Source organism: Panulirus ornatus, chromosome 11 (assembly GCF_036320965.1).
Source record: "Panulirus ornatus isolate Po-2019 chromosome 11, ASM3632096v1, whole genome shotgun sequence".
Taxonomy (NCBI): Eukaryota; Metazoa; Arthropoda; class Malacostraca; order Decapoda; family Palinuridae; genus Panulirus; species Panulirus ornatus.
Genome location: NC_092234.1, coordinates 21,786,465 through 21,806,075, shown reverse-complemented (window position 1 = coordinate 21,806,075; position 19,611 = coordinate 21,786,465). Strand labels below are relative to the sequence as shown.

Genomic DNA, 19,611 nt, shown 5'->3' with positions numbered 1-19,611 from the left:
TCTCCATCAACTTTCAGTTTTACCCATATTAATCAAGAATTTACTTTCTTACATTCTATCACATACTCCCACAACTCCTGTTTCAGGAGTACTGCTACTCCTTCCCTTGCTCTTGTCCTCTCACTAACCCCTGACTTTACTCCCAAGACATTCCCAAACCACTCTTCCCCTTTACTCTTGAGCTTCGTTTCACTCAGAGCCAAAACATCCAGATTTCTTTCCTCAAACATACTACCTATCTCTCCTTTTTTCACATCTTGGTTACATCCACACACATTTAGACACCCCAATCTGAGAATATGAGGAGGATGAGCACTCCCTGCGTGACTTCTTCTGTTTCCCAATTTTAGAAAGTTAAAATACAAGGAGGGTAGGGTTTCTGGCCCCCCGCTCCCGTCCCCTCTAGTCACGTTCTACGACACGTGAGGAAAATAAACAGAGAAGAGGTAGTAAAAGCTTTGCGGAAGATGAAAGCCGGCAAGGCAGCAGGTTTGGATGGTATTGCAGTGGAATTTATTAAAAAAGGGGGTGACTGTATTGTTGACTGGTTGGTAAGGTTATTTAATGTATGTATGACTCATGGTGAGGTGCCTGAGGATTGGCGAAATGCGTGCATAGTGCCATTGTACAAAGGCAAAGGGGATAAGAGTGAGTGCTCAAATTACAGAGGTATAAGTTTGTTGAGTATTCCTGGTAAATTATATGGGAGGGTATTGATTGAGAGGGTGAAGGCATGTACAGAGCATCAGATTGGGGAAGAGCAGTGTGGTTTCAGAAGTGGTAGAGGATGTGTGGATCAGGTGTTTGCTTTGAAGAATGTATGTGAGAAATACTTAGAAAAGCAAATGGATTTGTATGTAGCATTTATGGATCTGGAGAAGGCATATGTTAGAGTTGATAGAGATGCTCTGTGGAAGGTATTAAGAATATATGGTGTGGGAGGCAAGTTGTTAGAAGCAGTGAAAAGTTTTTATCGAGGATGTAAGGCATGTGTACGTGTAGGAAGAGAGGAAAGTGATTGGTTCTCAGTGAATGTAGGTTTGCGGCAGGGGTGTGTGATGTCCCCATGGTTGTTTAATTTGTTTATGGATGGGGTTGTTAGGGAGGTGAATGCAAGAGTTTTGGAAAGAGGGGCAGGTATGAAGTCTGTTGTGGATGAGAGAGCTTGGGAAGTGAGTCAGTTGTTGTTCGCTGATGATACAGCGCTGGTGGCTGATTCATGTGAGAAACTGCAGAAGCTGGTGACTGAGTTTGGTAAAGTGTGTGAAAGAAGAAAGTTAAGAGTAAATGTGAATAAGAGCAAGGTTATTAGGTACAGTAGGGTTGAGGGTCAAGTCAATTGGGAGGTGAGTTTGAATGGAGAAAAACTGGAGGAAGTGAAGTGTTTTAGATATCTGGGAGTGGATCTGGCAGCGGATGGAACCATGGAAGCGGAAGTGGATCATAGGGTGCGGGAGGGGGCGAAAATTCTGGGAGCCTTGAAGAATGTGTGGAAGTCGAGAACATTATCTCGGAAAGCAAAAATGGGTTTGTTTGAAGGAATAGTGGTTCCAATAATGTTGTATGGTTGCGAGGCGTGGGCTATGGATAGAGTTGTGCGCAGGAGGGTGGATGTGCTGGAAATGAGATGTTTGAGGACAATGTGTGGTGTGAGGTTGTTTGATCGAGTAAGTAATGTAAGGGTAAGAGAGATGTGTGGAAATAAAAAGAGCGTGGTTGAAAGAGCAGAAGAGGGTGTTTTGAAATGGTTTGGGCACATGGAGAGAATGAGTGAGGAAAGATTGACCAAGAGGATGTATGTGTAGGAGGTGGAGGGAACGAGGAGAAGTGGGAGACCAAATTGGAGGTGGAAAGATGGAGTGAAAAAGATTTTGTGTGATCAGGGCCTGAACATGCAGGAGGGTGAAAGGAGGGCAAGGAAAGAGTGAATTGGATCGATGTGGTATACCGGGGTTGACGTGCTGTCAGTGGATTGAATCAGGACATGTGAAGCGTCTGGGGTAAACCATGGAAAGCTGTGTAGGTATGTATATTTGCGTGTGTGGACGTGTATGTATATACATGTGTATGGGGGTGGGTTGGGCCATTTCTTTCGTCTGTTTCCTTGTGCTACCTCGCAAACACGGGAGACAGCGACAAAGCAAAAAAAAAATAAAAAAAATAAAAAATAAATAAATGCCCAAACATGCACATATACATACATACACATATCAACATAAACATATATACACATGTGCATATACTCTCTTTACCTTCATCCATTCCTTTCACCACCCCACCCCACAGGAAACACCACAGCCACACCCTATGTCAGTGAAGTAGCACCAGGAAAAGAGTCTAAAAAGGCCACATTCATTCACACTCAGCCTCTAGCTGTCATGAGTAAAGCACTGAACCCACAACTCCCCAGAAACCTTTCCAAGGTTTACCCCAGATGTTTCCTGTGCCCTGGTTCATTCCACTGACAGCACGTCAACCCCATTATACCACATCATTCCAATTCATTCTGTTCCTTGCATGCCTCTCACCCTCCTGCATGTTAAGGCCCCGATCACTCAAAATGTTTTTCACTACATTCTTCCACCTCCAATTTGATCTACCACTTCTCCTTGTTCTCTTCACCCCTAACACACTCTCTCTTTGTAAACCTTACCTCACTCATTCTCTCCATATATCCAAACCATTTCAACACACCCTCTTCTGCTCTCTCAACTACACTCATTTCATTTCGACACATCTCTCTTACCTTATCATTATTCACTTAGTCAAACCACCTCACACCACATAGTGTCCTCAAACATTTCATTTCCAATGCAACCACTCTGCTTCACACAACCTTATCTACAGCACATACCTCACAACCATATGATATTGTTGGAACTACCATTCCATCAAACATACCCATTTTTGCTCTCTGAGATAATGTTCTCTATTTCCAAACATTCTTCATCTCTCCCAGAACCTTTGCCCCCTCCCCCACCACATGACTCACTTCCACTTCCATGGTTCCATTTCCTCCTAAGTTCACTCCCAGATATCTAAAATACTTCATTTCCTCCAATTCTTCTCCATTAAAATTAACATCCCAACTAACTTGTCCCTTAACCCTACTGAACCTAAGTTACCACCTTGCTCTCACTCACATTTACTCTCGACTTTCTTCTTTCACACACTTATCCAAACTCAGTCACCCACTTCTGCAGTCTATCACTCAAATCAGCTGCCAGTGCTATGTTGCAGGTGAACAACAACTGTCTCTCATCCCAGGCCCTCTCATCCCCAACAGAATGCATACTTGCCCCTCTCTCTAAAACTCTTGCATTTACCTCCCTAACCAACCTATCCATAAACAAATTAAACAACCATGGGGACATCACACATACCTGCTGCAGACTAACCTTCACTGATAACCAATCACCCTCCTCTCTTCCTACTTGTACACATGCCTTACACCCTTGATACAAACTTATCACTGCTTCTAATAGCTTACCTCCCACACTGCATACTCAAGACCTTCCACAAAACATCTCTATCCACCCCGTCATATGCCTTCTCCAGATCCATAAATGCCACATACAAATCCTTCTGTTTCTCTAATTGTTTCTCACACACATTCTTTAAAGCAAAGGTCTGATCCAAACATCCTCAACCACTTCTGAAACTATACTGCTCCTCCTTAATCTGATACTCTGTACGTGCTTTCACCCTCTCAATCAATATCCTATTTGTACAATGGCACAATACATGCATTCCGCTAATCCTCAGACACTTCACCATGATCCATACATACACTAATATCCTTACCATCCAATCAGCAACACAGTCACCCCCTTTCTTAATAAATTCTACTACAATACCATCCAAACCCACCACCTTGCCAAATTTCATCTTCTACAAGGCTTTCACCATACCACTCTCCCTGACTCTCTCACTTCGCATACCACCCTGACCAAAACACCCTACATCGGCCACTCTATCCTGACCAAAACACCCTACATCTGCCACATTATCATCAAACATATTCAAAAACCTTCAAAATTCTCACTCCATTTCCTCCTCACTTCATCACTACCTGTTATCACTCCCCCCTCGCCCCTTCACCAATGTTCTCGTTTGTGCGTGCGTGCGTGTGTGGAGGGGGGGGGGGGATGCTGTTTCCTGTGTGGCGGGGTGGCAACTGGAAAGGATGAAGGCAGTAAGTATATATATATAAGTATGTATGTATATATATGTTTATGTGCATGTATGTATACGTTGAAATGTATATGTATATATATGTGTGCGTGTATGGGCATTTATGTATATATATATATATATATTTTTTTTTATTATACTTTGTCGCTGTCTCCCGCATTTGCGAGGTAGCGCAAGGAAACAGACGAAAGAAATGGCCCAACCCCCCCCCATACACATGTATATACATACGTCCACACACGCAAATATACATACCTACACAGCTTTCCATGGTTTACCCCAGACGCTTCACATGCCCTGCTTCAATCCACTGACAGCACGTCAACCCCGGTATACCACATCGCTCCAATTCACTCTATTCCTTGCCCTCCTTTCACCCTCCTGCATGTTCAGGCCCCGATCACACAAAATCTTTTTCACTCCATCTTTCCACCTCCAATTTGGTCTCCCTCTTCTCCTTGTTCCCTCCACCTCCGACACATATATCCTCTTGGTCAATCTTTCCTTAGTCATCCTCTCCATGTGCCCAAACCACTTCAAAACACCCTCTTCTGCTCTCTCAACCACGCTCTTTTTATTTCCACACATCTCTCTTACCCTTACGTTACTCACTCGATCAAACCACCTCACACCACACATTGTCCTCAAACATCTCATTTCCAGCACATCCATCCTCCTGCGCACAACTCTATCCATAGCCCACGCCTCGCAACCATACAACATTGTTGGAACCACTATTCCTTCAAACATACCCATTTTTGCTTTCCGAGATAATGTTCTCGACTTCCACACATTCTTCAAGGCCCCCAGGATTTTCGCCCCCTCCCCCACCCTATGATCCACTTCCGCTTCCATGGTTCCATCCGCTGCCAGATCCACTCTCAGATATCTAAAACACTTCACTTCCTCCAGTTTTTCTCCATTCAAATTCACCTCCCAATTGACTTGACCCTCAACTCTACTGTACCTAATAACCTTGCTCTTATTCACATTTACTCTTAACTTTCTTCTTCCACACACTTTTCCAAACTCAGTCACCAGCTTCTGCAGTTTCTCACATGAATCAGCCACCAGCGCTGTATCATCAGCGAACAACAACTGACTCACTTCCCAAGCTCTCTCATCCCCAACAGACTTCATACTTGCCCCTCTTTCCAAAACTCTTGCATTTACCTCCCTAACAACCCCATCCATAAACAAATTAAACAACCATGGAGACATCACACACCCCTGCCGCAAACCTACATTCACTGAGAACCAATCACTTTCCTCTCTTCCTACACGTACACATGCCTTACATCCTCGATAAAAACTTTTCACTGCTTCTAACAACTTTCCTCCCACACCATATATTCTTAATACCTTCCACAGAGCATCTCTATCAACTCTATCATATGCCTTCTCCAGATCCATAAATATATATATTGGGGAAGAGCAGTGTGGTTTCAGAAGTGGTAGAGGATGTGTGGATCAGGTGTTTGCTTTGAAGAATGTATGTGAGAAATACTTAGAAAAGCAAATGGATTTGTATGTAGCATTTATGGATCTGGAGAAGGCATATGATAGAGTTGATAGAGATGCTTTGTGGAAGGTATTAAGAATATATGGTGTGGGAGGCAAGTTGTTAGAAGCAGTGAAAAGTTTTTATCGAGGATGTAAGGCATGTGTACGTGTAGGAAGAGAGGAAAGTGATTGGTTCTCAGTGAATGTAGGTTTGCGGCAGGGGTGTGTGATGTCTCCATGGTTGTTTAATTTGTTTATGGATGGGGTTGTTAGGGAGGTAAATGCAAGAGTTTTGGAAAGAGGGGCAAGTATGAAGTCTGTTGGGGATGAGAGAGCTTGGGAAGTGAGTCAGTTGTTGTTCGCTGATGATACAGCGCTGGTGGCTGATTCATGTGAGAAACTGCAGAAGCTGGTGACTGAGTTTGGAAAAGTGTGTGGAAGAAGAAAGTTAAGAGTAAATGTGAATAAGAGCAAGGTTATTAGGTACAGTAGAGTTGAGGGTCAAGTCAATTGGGAGGTGAATTTGAATGGAGAAAAACTGGAGGAAGTGAAGTGTTTTAGATATCTGAGAGTGGATCTGGCAGCGGATGGAACCATGGAAGCGGAAGTGGATCATAGGGTGGGGGAGGGGGCGAAAATCCTGGGGGCCTTGAAGAATGTGTGGAAGTCGAGAACATTATCTCGGAAAGCAAAAATGGGTATGTTTGAAGGAATAGTGGTTCCAACAATGTTGTATGGTTGCGAGGCGTGGGCTATGGATAGAGTTGTGCGCAGGAGGATGGATGTGCTGGAAATGAGATGTTTGAGGACAATGTGTGGTGTGAGGTGGTTTGATCGAGTGAGTAACGTAAGGGTAAGAGAGATGTGTGGAAATAAAAAGAGCGTGGTTGAGAGAGCAGAAGAGGGTGTTTTGAAGTGGTTTGGGCACATGGAGAGGATGAGTGAGGAAAGATTGACCAAGAGGATATATGTGTCGGAGGTGGAGGGAGCAAGGAGAAGAGGGAGACCAAATTGGAGGTGGAAAGATGGAGTGAAAAAGATTTTGTGTGATCGGGGCCTGAACATGCAGGAGGGTGAAAGGAGGGCAAGGAACAGAGTGAATTGGAGCGATGTGGTATACCGGGGTTGACGTGCTGTCAGTGGATTGAATCAAGGCATGTGAAGCGTCTGGGGTAAACCATGGAAAGCTGTGTAGGTATGTATATTTGCGTGTGTGGACGTATGTATATACATGTGTATGGGGGGGGTTGGGCCATTTCTTTCGTCTGTTTCCTTGCGCTACCTCGCAAACGCGGGAGACAGCGACAAAGTATAAAAAATATATATATATATATATATATATATATATATATATATTTATATATAAGAGAGATGTGTGGAAATAAAAAGAGCGTGGTTGAGAGAGCAGAAGAGGGTGTTTTGAAGTGGTTTGGGCACATGAAGAGAATGAGTGAGGAAAGATTGACCAAGAGGATATATGTGTCGGAGGTAGAGGGAACGAGGAGAAGAGGGAGACCAAATTGGAGGTGGAAAGATGGAGTGAAAAAGATTTTGTGTGATCGGGGCCTGAACATGCAGGAGGGTGAAAGGAGGGCAAGGAATAGAGTGAATTGGAGCGATGTGGTATACCGGGGTTGACGTGCTGTCAGTGGATTGAAGCAAGGCATGTGAAGCGTCTGGGGTAAACCATGGAAAGCTGTGTAGGTATGTATATTTGCGTGTGTGGACGTATGTATATACATGTGCATGGGGGGGGGGGTTGGGCCATTTCTTTCGTCTGTTTCCTTGCGCTACCTCGCAAACGCGGGAGACAGCGACAAAGTATAATAATAATAAAAAAAAAATATATATATATATATATATATATATATATATATATATATATATATATATATTTTTCTATACTTTGTCACTGTCTCACGCATTAGTGAGGTAGCACAAGGAAACAGACAAAAGAATGGCCCAACCCACTAACATACACATGTATATACATACACGTCCACACACGCACATATACATACCTATACATTTCAACACGTACATATATATACATACAAAGACATGTTGGAAAGGATCACAATTTTGTGCGCGATCAAGGTATTCCTATGAGTCCACGTGGAAAATGGAACACGATAAGTTCCCAAGTGCACTTTCGTGTAAAAATCACATCATCAGGGGAGACACAAGAGAGAAGTATAACAGTCAGTAGATATACAACGAAGAGACACAGCTAGGACACCATATGGTAAACATGCAATTGTCCAAGACAGACAACGAGCGTATCATAAACTTATTATTTTACAAATTCTATCAACAATAAAGTTATCTAATTTGTACAGACCATCACTAATATTAAGATTATAATTCTCTGTGTATTTAATAATAGAAGATTCAATGATATTTCTCATGGTAATAGAGTTAAGCTGGTAATAGAGTTAAGAGTTAATAACTGAGATGGCATTACTCCAGTCAATACAATGATCATAGTTTTTAACATGATTAAACAAGGCATTTGATTCTTGTCCCATTCTTATACTATATTTATGTTGCTTAAGTCTAACAGAAAGATCCTTACCAGCCTGACCAACATAAAATTTATCACAATATCTACATGGCACTTTACAGATGCACCCAGAATTTCCTGGTGAATTCCCGATTAAGATATTCTTTATAGTATTATTGTTGCTGAAGGCAACATCTACATTAAAGGATTTAAGCAACAAGGGAAGTAAAGTAAGATCATTATTAAAAGGGGGAACTGAAAGATTTTTGGTGTTAATGGGAGGTTTGGGCTCAACTCTATAAAATGATTTCTTTGCTAACTTACGGGATTTATCAATGAAAGATCTAGGGTACTTTAACTTAGGTCCAATAGAATATATCTTCTCAAATTTATCATCAATAAACTCTGGACTGCAAATATGTAATGCCCTAAGGAACATACATTGGAAAGATGATAATTCAACCTGTCATGTTAAGATGAGTAATAATGGATATATGAGCATACATTGGTAGGTTTTCCTGTTTATGCTAAACTTAAACTTGTTTCCTTGCCTATGGATCATGCAATCTAAAAATGGTAACATGCCATTATTTTCATTTTCTACAGTAAATTTGATGGAAGGTACTAAATTGTTAAGTAAGGGGAGAAATATTTGTAAATTTTCATTTGTTGGCCAAACACAAAGAAAATCATCTACATACCTAAACCAAATTGCATTAGAAGGTAAGATATCCTTTAGTAATTTTGTTTCAATAAATTCCATATAAAGATCATTTAGTACAGGTGAAAGAGGGTTACCCATTGCCATACCAAATTTTTGAGCATAATAATCTCCATTGAATCAAAATACAGTCTTTTATACACAGTTTTATCAGTTTAATGAAAACACACTTTGAGACAGATAAATGAATATCATCCAAGACATCAAACAAATATTCTAAAAGGTCATCAACTGGAACTTTTGTGAAAAGTGAGGAAACATTAAAGCTAACTAGCTTGAAATCAAAATTAACATTGATATTGTTAAGCTTGTTGACTAAATCTACATTGTTCATGATATTAGAATTTGATAACTTAACCAGTAAAGGGCTTAATAAAGAAACTGACCATTTTGACATATAAATTGTTAGACTGGGACTGCAACACGACTGGTTTCAGTTCCTAAATATTCATATGGCTTCAAGCAAGTGTTGAGTAGGAAGCCCCCACCTTCATAAGCAGATGAAGTAAAAGAACCACCACCCTCACATACATGAGTGGTCAAAGTCTAAATTCTCACAGCGGAGTAAGGCTGATGAACTTTCACCCTTATACAACATAGTTTCTGGCTGAGATACCCAAATTGTTTTCTATTACAGTATCAATAGTGCCCCATCAGAAGTCTTGACTGATGTCTATCTATAGTTTCTCATTGGTATCTCAAAATGACACTCATGCACCTAATCTTGTGTCTGCAAATGATAAAGATGTGGTTTACTTCTGCATCTACATAAAATATGAGTGAGAAACAGATGAGGTGCAATACAGATTCATAAGGAAAAGGGCTTTCTGTTGATGAGGCACTAGAAATTACAAGGCTTAAAACATGCTTTGATCTGTTAGTCAAGAAGTTGTAGATCTAACTTCTCACTTTACTTGTTAGCCCAATTTCATACATTTTCTTTGCTATGACAATGGATGGTCCATCTTCCAAATCTACCAATTATCCCCATTTTGTGCATTTTCTTTCCTATGACACTGGATGGTCCATCTTCCCACTTTACCATTTATTCCCACTTTATGCATCTTTTTTTGCATGACAACTTACCCACATCCACACTTACTCGTCATTACCATTTTATACATTTTCTTTAATATGATACTGGATGGTTCATCTCACCATTTTCCAGTTATTCCCATTTCATGCATTTCCTTTGCAATGACAGCAGATCCATCACCACACTTTGCCAAGTATTCCCATTTCATAAAATTTCTTTGTTATGACACTGAAAAGCATGTCATTTTAGTATCCTAATGGAAACTTTATGTCCATTTACTGTATTGCTCAGTATCATGAAATAACAATGGCATCCAATCTAAGGTTTCCAATTTAAGGTAAATGTAAAGAATTATGCCAAAGTGACATACAATATGCATGAGTGTTAATGACACTTCAATCAGCCACATCTGACTTGAGGTAAAATATATGGACATTAATGCTTATACATGTAGCAGCTTCCCATGCGTTGATAACAGATGCTGCAGCCAATATTTTTCCATAAATTCATTAATTGATGTGGTGTCAGTGAAGCCTTGAGATAAGCACCCTCATGTCACGTAGTAATTTGTGATGCTGTAACACTCGTACAGAATAACAGATATCAGTGAGGTAAACCCTTAGTAACCATAGTTATTTGAGACAAAAACAACCCCATGTATACTGTACCATGCATCTCACTAGGTATTCCCAACAATACCCAGGAGTATCTCATATGCTTGACAACAGAGCACCACAGATTACCTCTTAACCCGGCTCAGTCCTACGCTTTGTCTAATTTTGCATTCCTTCCAGCCTAATGCTCTCTCAATGACTACTTTCCATCAAATTTGCAGCATATTCCTTCCCTTGGCATTGCATGTTTATGTTTGTCACTGCTAAAAGCATGGTATCACTCTTGCGGCTGCCAGCTGTGTGCTCTATTTGTAGGGTATCTGCCAGCCATGAAATTTCTTTAGGAAATTGTATCTATACTGGTAGATGGCTCATGGCTCCTCAATAAAATCTAAAATGGGGAACAAAACATCAGCATACATCTCAAACATGAGAAGCCCTTTGGTCCCATGTGTATGACGTATGTAGGAATTTAAGGATTAAACGTACACTTGATCTAAAGTGACTTCAGTATTTCAAAGGGCACAGAAATAAAGAATTAAATATCTTTTTTTTTACCCATACAGAATACTGCACTATGTATAGTAACATTAAGTAAACCCTAGAACTGTAATATATTTACCTCTAAATATAGTTTTAAATGGTCTGCATAGATGGGAGCAGGTGACCAGTGTCTGATAATTCTGTTTCCAGGCATGATTTCATATACAATATTTTTTTTCATATATAATAATTTTGCATAGTAGTGCCATTAACAGATGAAGAATTGACTCATGTGCAAATATCCAATCTCTAGATGTCAAGCAATATTCACAGAAATCAAAGCCCACTATGCAAAAGCAAACCTCAATAACCCTTCCATAGTTTCCCCTAGCCACTTCATATGCACTGGTTCAGCAAAATGACAGCATATCACACCCTGTTATCCCTGGGGATAGGGGAGAAAGAATACTTCCCACGTATTCCCTGCGTGTCGTAGAAGGCGACTAAAAGGGGAGGGAGCGGGGGGCTGGAAATCCTCCCCTCTCGCTTTTTTTTTTTAATTTTCCAAAAGAAGGAACAGAGAAGGGGGCCAGGTGAGGATATTCCCTCAGAGGCCCAGTCCTCTGTTCTTAAAGCTTCCTTGCTAACGCGGGAAATGGCGAATAGTTTGAAAAAAAGAAAAGATCACCCCCTGTACACTACTTCAGTTCAATTCTCTCTATCCCATGCATGCATATCACCCTCATAATAGCCCAAAGCTTCATTCAACCCAGCCTTCCATTTCTCAGGGACAATCATGAATCCCTAAGACCCCTTCCAAAATGCTCCAGCAGCTTCAAGGATTTGCTAAATGCATTGCAGGGTGATGATGAACTCCTTTGGAGTGGAAGCTCCTCAACAAGAATGTATTCCTTTTGCACCAATAGTAAAGGTACAACTCAACAAGAATGTATTCCTTTTGCACCACTAGTAAAGGTACAACCTCATCAAACATGGCTTTTCACTAGCAGTGTAACCATATCAAGCAAAGTCCTGTAACTCCTCACTTATAAAGCATATACAGTGTATGTGTATACACAATGAAGCACATTACACAGTTCATGGTTAGTTTTTAGGCATTATGTACATCATCCATACTGCACACATTAGTATTTTTTATACTTTATGTACATCATCCATACAGCACACATTAGTATTTTTTACGTACTTTTACTTGTTTACTTACAAAATTTTAAATCACATGATTAAATGAACAAATAAGTACTTCATCACATAAGTAATAATACAGTACTAATAGTTTTCTTATCACTAATGCATTTTTTAAGAAACTGGAGGCCCCAGTCACGGAAAAAAGTCCACATAAAGGCCAGGCCTTAGTTGAAATATAGAGAGGATCATGAAAAGGAATAGGAAGAGAAAAGGGAAATTATTAATGAATTTTGGGAAGTGAAAATGTTAGATATAGTTTCTTTATTTTAATACAAAAGTTTAAACGGTGTTTTCTTTCGGAAAGGTAGGAGATAGTATAACACTGTGCATACCTCTTACAATAATATGTATGGGTGGCTGAGGCAAGTGATATTTTTTCAAACTATGGCAAGAAAATGTTAGTAATAGCTATTAATATGTGGTGGAATCAAACACTGAAAGAGAATTCAAAGAGGGGTGTAAACCAATATATCATCAACTGACAACAACAGTAAATCGTAAACTGTCAACTAATAATTGTTACAGTTTAAGGGTAAAAGGGTATGTGGCACAGGAAAACAATGTTTCACAAGGTTGAGTTCTACTTTTCATCAAGAAAATCACCTGGTTTATGTTAAGTGTACTAACAAACTTGTAGAAATACTTTTAGGGAGTATTTGAGGATATCCCACACATAGTGTACAGTGAAATGGTTAACTTACAGATTCTTAAATTTCTACACTTTTTCAGATGGGAGTTCATAAGCCACTTTTTGTGTTCAGCTGTCCATACATTCAGTATCTTCATAATAAGCACATAGTCATACCTGCATGTTTCTGAAAATCTTTGCATTATCTGCTTACTGTATGCAAAAAGATCAATAATTTTTCAGGGACTAACCAATTACTGATGTAACAATAAACAATACCTTATCCTTTCAATATACATATTCATGACCTAGCAGAGTTTCAACTTAGGGATATGCCCTTCAGAAGAGGACTTATCAAATGTCTTTATAATATTACAGCAGTCTAAATTTACACATCCACCTGAATTTAAAATCTAAGTCCACTTACCAATTTACCAAAAGTTGTAGAATTATTAGTCTTCCTGGTATACACCCAAACTGCAGGTCATTCAAAATGTTGCATTTTTTCATACACACCACACCAAGCTTTCTCTAACAATATTTCTAAAGCTTAATACATACTGCTTCTCAGACGTGAGTCTATAACCACCCAAATAAATTTAAAAATGCATGGAATCATGTTTATAGAGGAGACAATGAAGGTCAGGAATAAGTGGAGACTCTTTTGCCGTGGCTATACCCTTGACGATAGTTTCCGGAGGGTACAGGAATCAAGAGATAAACAGATTGACAGAATTTCATTACCTTGTGCTCAATCAAAAAAAAAAAATTGCCTCCATAAACTGTTAAGATTTGCATATAAAAACATGTGGATAAACTCAAAACTACCTTTGCACTAGCCTGAAGACTCTTTTCTCTGAGCAAGCAGGAGGATATGTGCACCTGCCATGTCTGACAGCTCATGATATGAGAGGAGGAAAATAGACTTCTTGTGTCTTTCTTTTTCTCAAAACTATCATCACACATTTCTCTTATCTCTTAAATAGGTGCAATGCTGCTGATGATGAGTGAAAATGAATAAATTTAGAAATATTACACTATGCACACTAACATTTTGTGGGTGAAGAGGGTTTGGCCAGAATATCTGGGGTGATCCATACTCACTTTATGATAAAAAGGGAAAGCATGGAGGTCCTGTATGTCTGTATCACACTCTTATTTCTTACACTGGAACAGCATGGGTGTTGATTTTCTTGAATACATGTAAAAATATTACACTGCAAACTAAACGATACACAACATACTACTACATAAAAAAATAATCGAGTATTCTAGTACTTTTCTATCATTTGTCACCAAGGTCCTATATCCCCAAGGAATCCACAGAGAAAATAAGGATCAGTCATTACATAATCTATGGGCAAAAGTGTGGTGCGGATATAGGTGAATGGGTCCTGTTCTGACCTCCCTCCTAATCACTAAACTCAATCTCTGAATCACTTATTTCTTCATATTTCACCAATTATTCTTCTTCACTTTCCTCATTAGCCAATAAGTATCATACGTGCTACTGCCTAATATTTAGGTCATCCACTGTATTTTTCAAGGGTCACTATGCACAACCTTAGAGGTTGACAGACATGCAATTACAATGGACCTGCTGGAGTACTCAGGACAATGAATTTTCGTCCTGCACCTACCTGAAAATAGGCTACTAATGGTATGGTAAGTCAGCTGGATATCTTGAATGTTAATATTGAATCATTACATGAAGAATACAGCCATCCCTGATTAGTTCTTAACGTGACAAATGCTGCAGTTTAAGCAATAAATAAGGTGGTAATGTTTACAGTTTTCCAATTATGAAGCAAAATACTTCCTCTGAATGACTTTTCTACGCAGCAGATAAACAGCTAATAGCAGAGTTACTACATTCCTAAGTCAATTAATAAAAGCATGTCCTTAAACTACACACTGACCTATTTGTCAAATGTTTAAATAATTAACAGTTTAATTTCTCTACATGGCAAGTAAGGTACAAGTTCAGTCTAGCTTCACACTGCTATCAGCTTTGGATACTGAGTGACTTCATTCTTTGCCACTAGTGAGGAGTTCAGTAAATAAAGCAAATGTGGATAATGGTTTGAACATTATATTTCACTGAATATCATATAAGGCAACAGTAGTGAAGAAGTATATCAAGGCAATCGTGGCATTAATTAATGTAAGGGTAAGTAATCCACTTGCAAAAACTCAACAGAGCCTAAAAAAAAATCTAATCCCCCAACAATCAAGATATATCTTAAATGTTTAATATTCCAATTGTAATATACCAGTCACATTTGCGAAAGAGCACTGCACAAATGCCACACAATGTCAACAATCAGACACACATTCAATCAACTAGCGTATATTTCTACTACATGTTTCAGCTACTGAGGATTTTATAGGATTCTGGTGAACTTTTAAGCATTCACCAACTTATCAGGATTCTGATGAATTTTTTAAAGTGTTTTACCAACTTAATCATAACATTTTTTCTATATATACATTACACTCATGCTCCTTAATTGTTACACTATGCTCTAAACACATCAGACATTTCAGAATAAAATGACAATATCCAGGCTACACCAGAACCACAACTACAAACAATAAAACTGCACTCCTAACCTTAACACTTAAATGATGCTTGAACAGGTAATTCACCAGTTAGTCTAAAATATAAATACTGTGATAGAGGAGATAAGGGAAATGTGGGACTAATTACCATTAACAGTGGTGAAACACAAAAAAAAAATTCAAAACATAATATGAAAACCATACATAACCTACCCTGGTGAGATTTTAAATACTGCAGTTGAAATAAACAAAATACACCCATGACTGAGCATCATCCTACTGCTGATAAATGTCAACGCACAGATGACATACTGATATGCCATTCTAATCAATGCCCAACCTCCCTACAAGCTGCCATTCCATACAGTCCCCAGCAGGGGACCATATTAGTAAGTCTAGTTGCACTCCACATCACTGATAGCTTTGAATTTTAAGTGATATTGTTCTTCAGTGATACTGTAACGTTTATAAATATAACATAAACCATGATTTGGAACAATATATTCTAAAAGATATAACAAATATAATAATTCTAACATATAATAAATATAATAAAAGGCAATAGAGGTGGATAATACATTAGCAAAACTGTAGCAATACTTAACGAAAAGTAGACAGAAGTGGATAATACATTAGCAAAACTGTAGCAATACTAAACGAAAAGTAGATAAGACTTGTAAATAATCAACAGAGCCGATGAAATCTCACAAAACTCACCTAGAAGTCACGACTTATATCAAAGTTTCATGTTCTTTTGGGAATATACCATGGGTAATCAAAAATGCCAAAATGGCAATAAATGTCATTTGGCAACACAGGGAGTTGCCAAATGATCCACAATAGCACAAACTAAATTTTCAACATTTCTAGGTAACCAACTGAATGTTCATACATTTCTATAATCATTTTGGCAACAGGATAAGGTTAGGTATGATTTTCCTAAGTACTTGTTGATATTTCGGTTAGGTAAGATATTCCTAAGTACTTGTTGATATTTCATGTGTGTTATCTACTTTTACATTAACAAACCACATTTTTTTCCATGATATACACAAGCCTCAATTCAAACACCTAATGCAGTATCATTCAATAAAATACAATAAACAAATTGTGTACTTGCACCCAAAGGTGCAAACAACATGCATTATTTGCACCTAACCAGTCAGGTGAGGCACTAAGCCAATAATTCAGCCCTAACTGACAATTCATCCCCTACCTTATGTCATCTTATGTTAGGTAAGTTTGGATTGGTTTTCTTTGATTAGGTTAGGAAAGGTAAGCTTAGGTTTAGTTGGGGAAGGTTTGGTTAGGCTAGATTCACTGTTAAAATACGGCTAATGGCAACTAAACATCACAAAATCTATTGATGATTTTGGAGCAACACCTGTTAACACTGTGTTTTATACACAAATTGACTTTCTACCCTCTGATGAGGAAAATGACAGTTTAATCTAAATACAATATCATATCTGACACCAAAATCCAAAACACACCATGTTAATAATGTAATGGACTTAATTAGCTCTCACACTTGCAAGAAGCACATATACGCAATATATGAGATGCAAATACACACAGCCTAAAATATCTTGCTCTGCAACTCATACTGTGTTCTCTGAACACTGTATCAGCATTGTGGAATATCACTTAATATTAAAAGCTAGCAACAATGTTCAGCTAAAGAGGTAAAATTCCATAATATCAATCATGACTTTTAGGGAATATCAAGACAGGTTCTTTTACTTATAACCACTTTACTTATTAACCAATCTTTACATGATTCTACCTCATCTTCCCTAATATCCAAAACCCTCCCCACTAACACCTTATCTGATAGCATAGAATAAGCGGTACCCTATCAGCTTCAAATAATGAGCAATTCTGTTCTGTAATCCTACTTTAAATTTAGAGAATACAAAAACAGTTGAGGAACATGATTTGGAGCTTTATATATTCTATTATATATCAAATAGTGATAATCATACATCAGAGAAAATGTGCAGTTAAGTCAACACGAATAATCAATTTACAAAAGATCTACAAAGCTTGTGAAAACCTCACCTAACCTCCCTAGCAATCAAGAAATACCTTAATTTCCAATATCTTAGACAATGTATGCTAATTCTACCAATGCCAGAACAGCCGAATTAGCACCAATTTTCAAAAGACAGATGACACAGCAAGCAGCCATGAGATCCATGCAACAGATCAATTTCATGGCAGTACATTTCTACTAGCATTTTGGCCAACAGGTGAGGTTTCCTTAAATTCCAGTCAATATATCACAGGTGTATAATCTACTTTTACATTAAATATATCAAAAATGTTTACCCTGACATACACATCAACCTATTAAATGTCATTCAAAATAAAATGCTCCAAGTCATGCTATATAAGTTATTGCATTCTCTAACCATCAATAGCATTGTCGAACAAAATCACTATATTCAAAACTGATACAACCGTATAAATTACTTGTACAAAAAGCTCTGATTCATGCATCGCAGCTTTTATTCTAATCTCTAAACATTACATCAACACTGCTGAATAAATACATTTATCCCAAACTTGTCTTAACAAGAAGCTAAACTAGTAATCTACCCTTCAACATCCTAAGGATGATAACCTCGGTTCATTTCCCTAACAAGTCTGGCAGAAAATAACACTGGCCAGTTAGACTAATGGGTGGACACCATGTAATACCTGGATCTATCATAAAGCCCTGCCAGCAGCCCTTACGTCTAACCCAAATCCTAGCCACCAGCCCTTAAATCTATCCCAAAACCTTGCCACCAGCCTTGAGATCCATCCTAAAGCCTTGTCACCAGCCTTTAGGTCCACCCCAAAGCCTTGCCACCAACCTTGAAGTTCATTCCAAAGCCTTGCCACCATCCCTTAGGTCCATCCCAAACCCATGACACCAGCCCTTAGTTCCATCCCAAAGGCCTACCATCAACTCTCAAGGCCTCTGAATCGAAACAGCCCCACAGTGTTCCTAGATCAGGCCCATGAGCCAGAGATAGCAGCCCTGAAAGTCACAGTGGATAGCAAGAGCGTCCTTCATTAACCACAGCGTCTGCCCTGGAGATCACAGCAGCCCTGAGGGCCACCTAGGAAAATATGAACCAGTTCTACACTAAACCTAGACCCGCCCCAGAGAAACATTGAGCGTCCGCAAGAGAGGCAAAGAACTCTCCAACAATAACCGTGGACCCACCCCAGAGTTCAAACAGTGGTCATGAGAACTCATGGGGTAGGGCAAACAAGGCCAAACACTTACCGTTCTCGCTTGTTTACGCAGGACATAACACACAAAACTCCATATCTTCTGAGCCAGGAGCAGGAACGCACGAAGGCCCATTTGTAGTTGTTTATACATTGGTGACGATGTTCTTGTGTCGTCTCGAGCAGCACAAGAATGGTCAACACCAGAACTGTGGCTAGACGCTGGGCAAGTACCAATCAACCCCAGTATTTACATCATTAAGGGTACAAGTTATAATCACACCACCTACATCGACCCACTTCTGATCAACTCTGTAATTCCGCCGCTCGCCGACAGATGCCGCTGACTTAAACAAAAATTCTCAATCTTGGTTATTAGGTAATGGGTAAATATCTTAGTATTCTCCCACTTATTTATTAATGTGTCAATGTAAAATCTTTTGATGGTGATATGCATAATTTTTTGCTATCATAATACAAATCTAATGTCCCGTATCACACACATCCAGCATTATCGTTCGTATGCAGCATAATAGCGCCACCAATATAGAATTATAGGAACTAAAGACGTATATAGGAATTATATCAAGTAAAACCGACATAATACCTATGGTCCATGTGAAATGTGTCGTATTTTCGGTAAATGTTCAGTTCTATTGTGTTGATCTAAAACCAATTTTTCGACATGAAAGTTTTACCTACTTTTCTCGTGGGTGGAGAAAGATGATTTATGCAGTTTTCATTTCATGGTACAATATCGCATAAGGAACAGCGGCTTATCGGGGACTGCGAGCTTAATTCTGCCAGATTTCATTCAAAATGTTATCTTTAACATTAAGTTATTATTTCATAAAGATCGACAATATGTTGTTCCTCTAAGATTGCAGACCGTAGACCCACCTCCTCCTTCCATCGTTCCTTTTTCCAATAATC

At 39.0% G+C, this 19,611-nt stretch overlaps 1 protein-coding gene across 2 annotated transcripts in view; it reads right to left on the bottom strand.

Annotated features, from left to right (window-relative positions):
* Positions 1-19,003, bottom strand: part of Dd (CTD nuclear envelope phosphatase 1-like protein dullard) — a 142,339-nt gene extending 123,336 nt beyond the window's left edge. Inside the window, exon 1 of one of the 2 annotated variants that reach the window (XM_071666747.1) lies at positions 18,734-19,003. In XM_071666747.1, the coding sequence (XP_071522848.1) occupies positions 18,734-18,832 (99 nt within the window). In that variant the 5' untranslated portion in view covers positions 18,833-19,003. The remainder of the gene's footprint in view (positions 1-18,733) is intronic. The other variant, XM_071666746.1, reaches the window with a different exon arrangement.
* Positions 19,004-19,611: the final 608 nt, after the last annotated feature.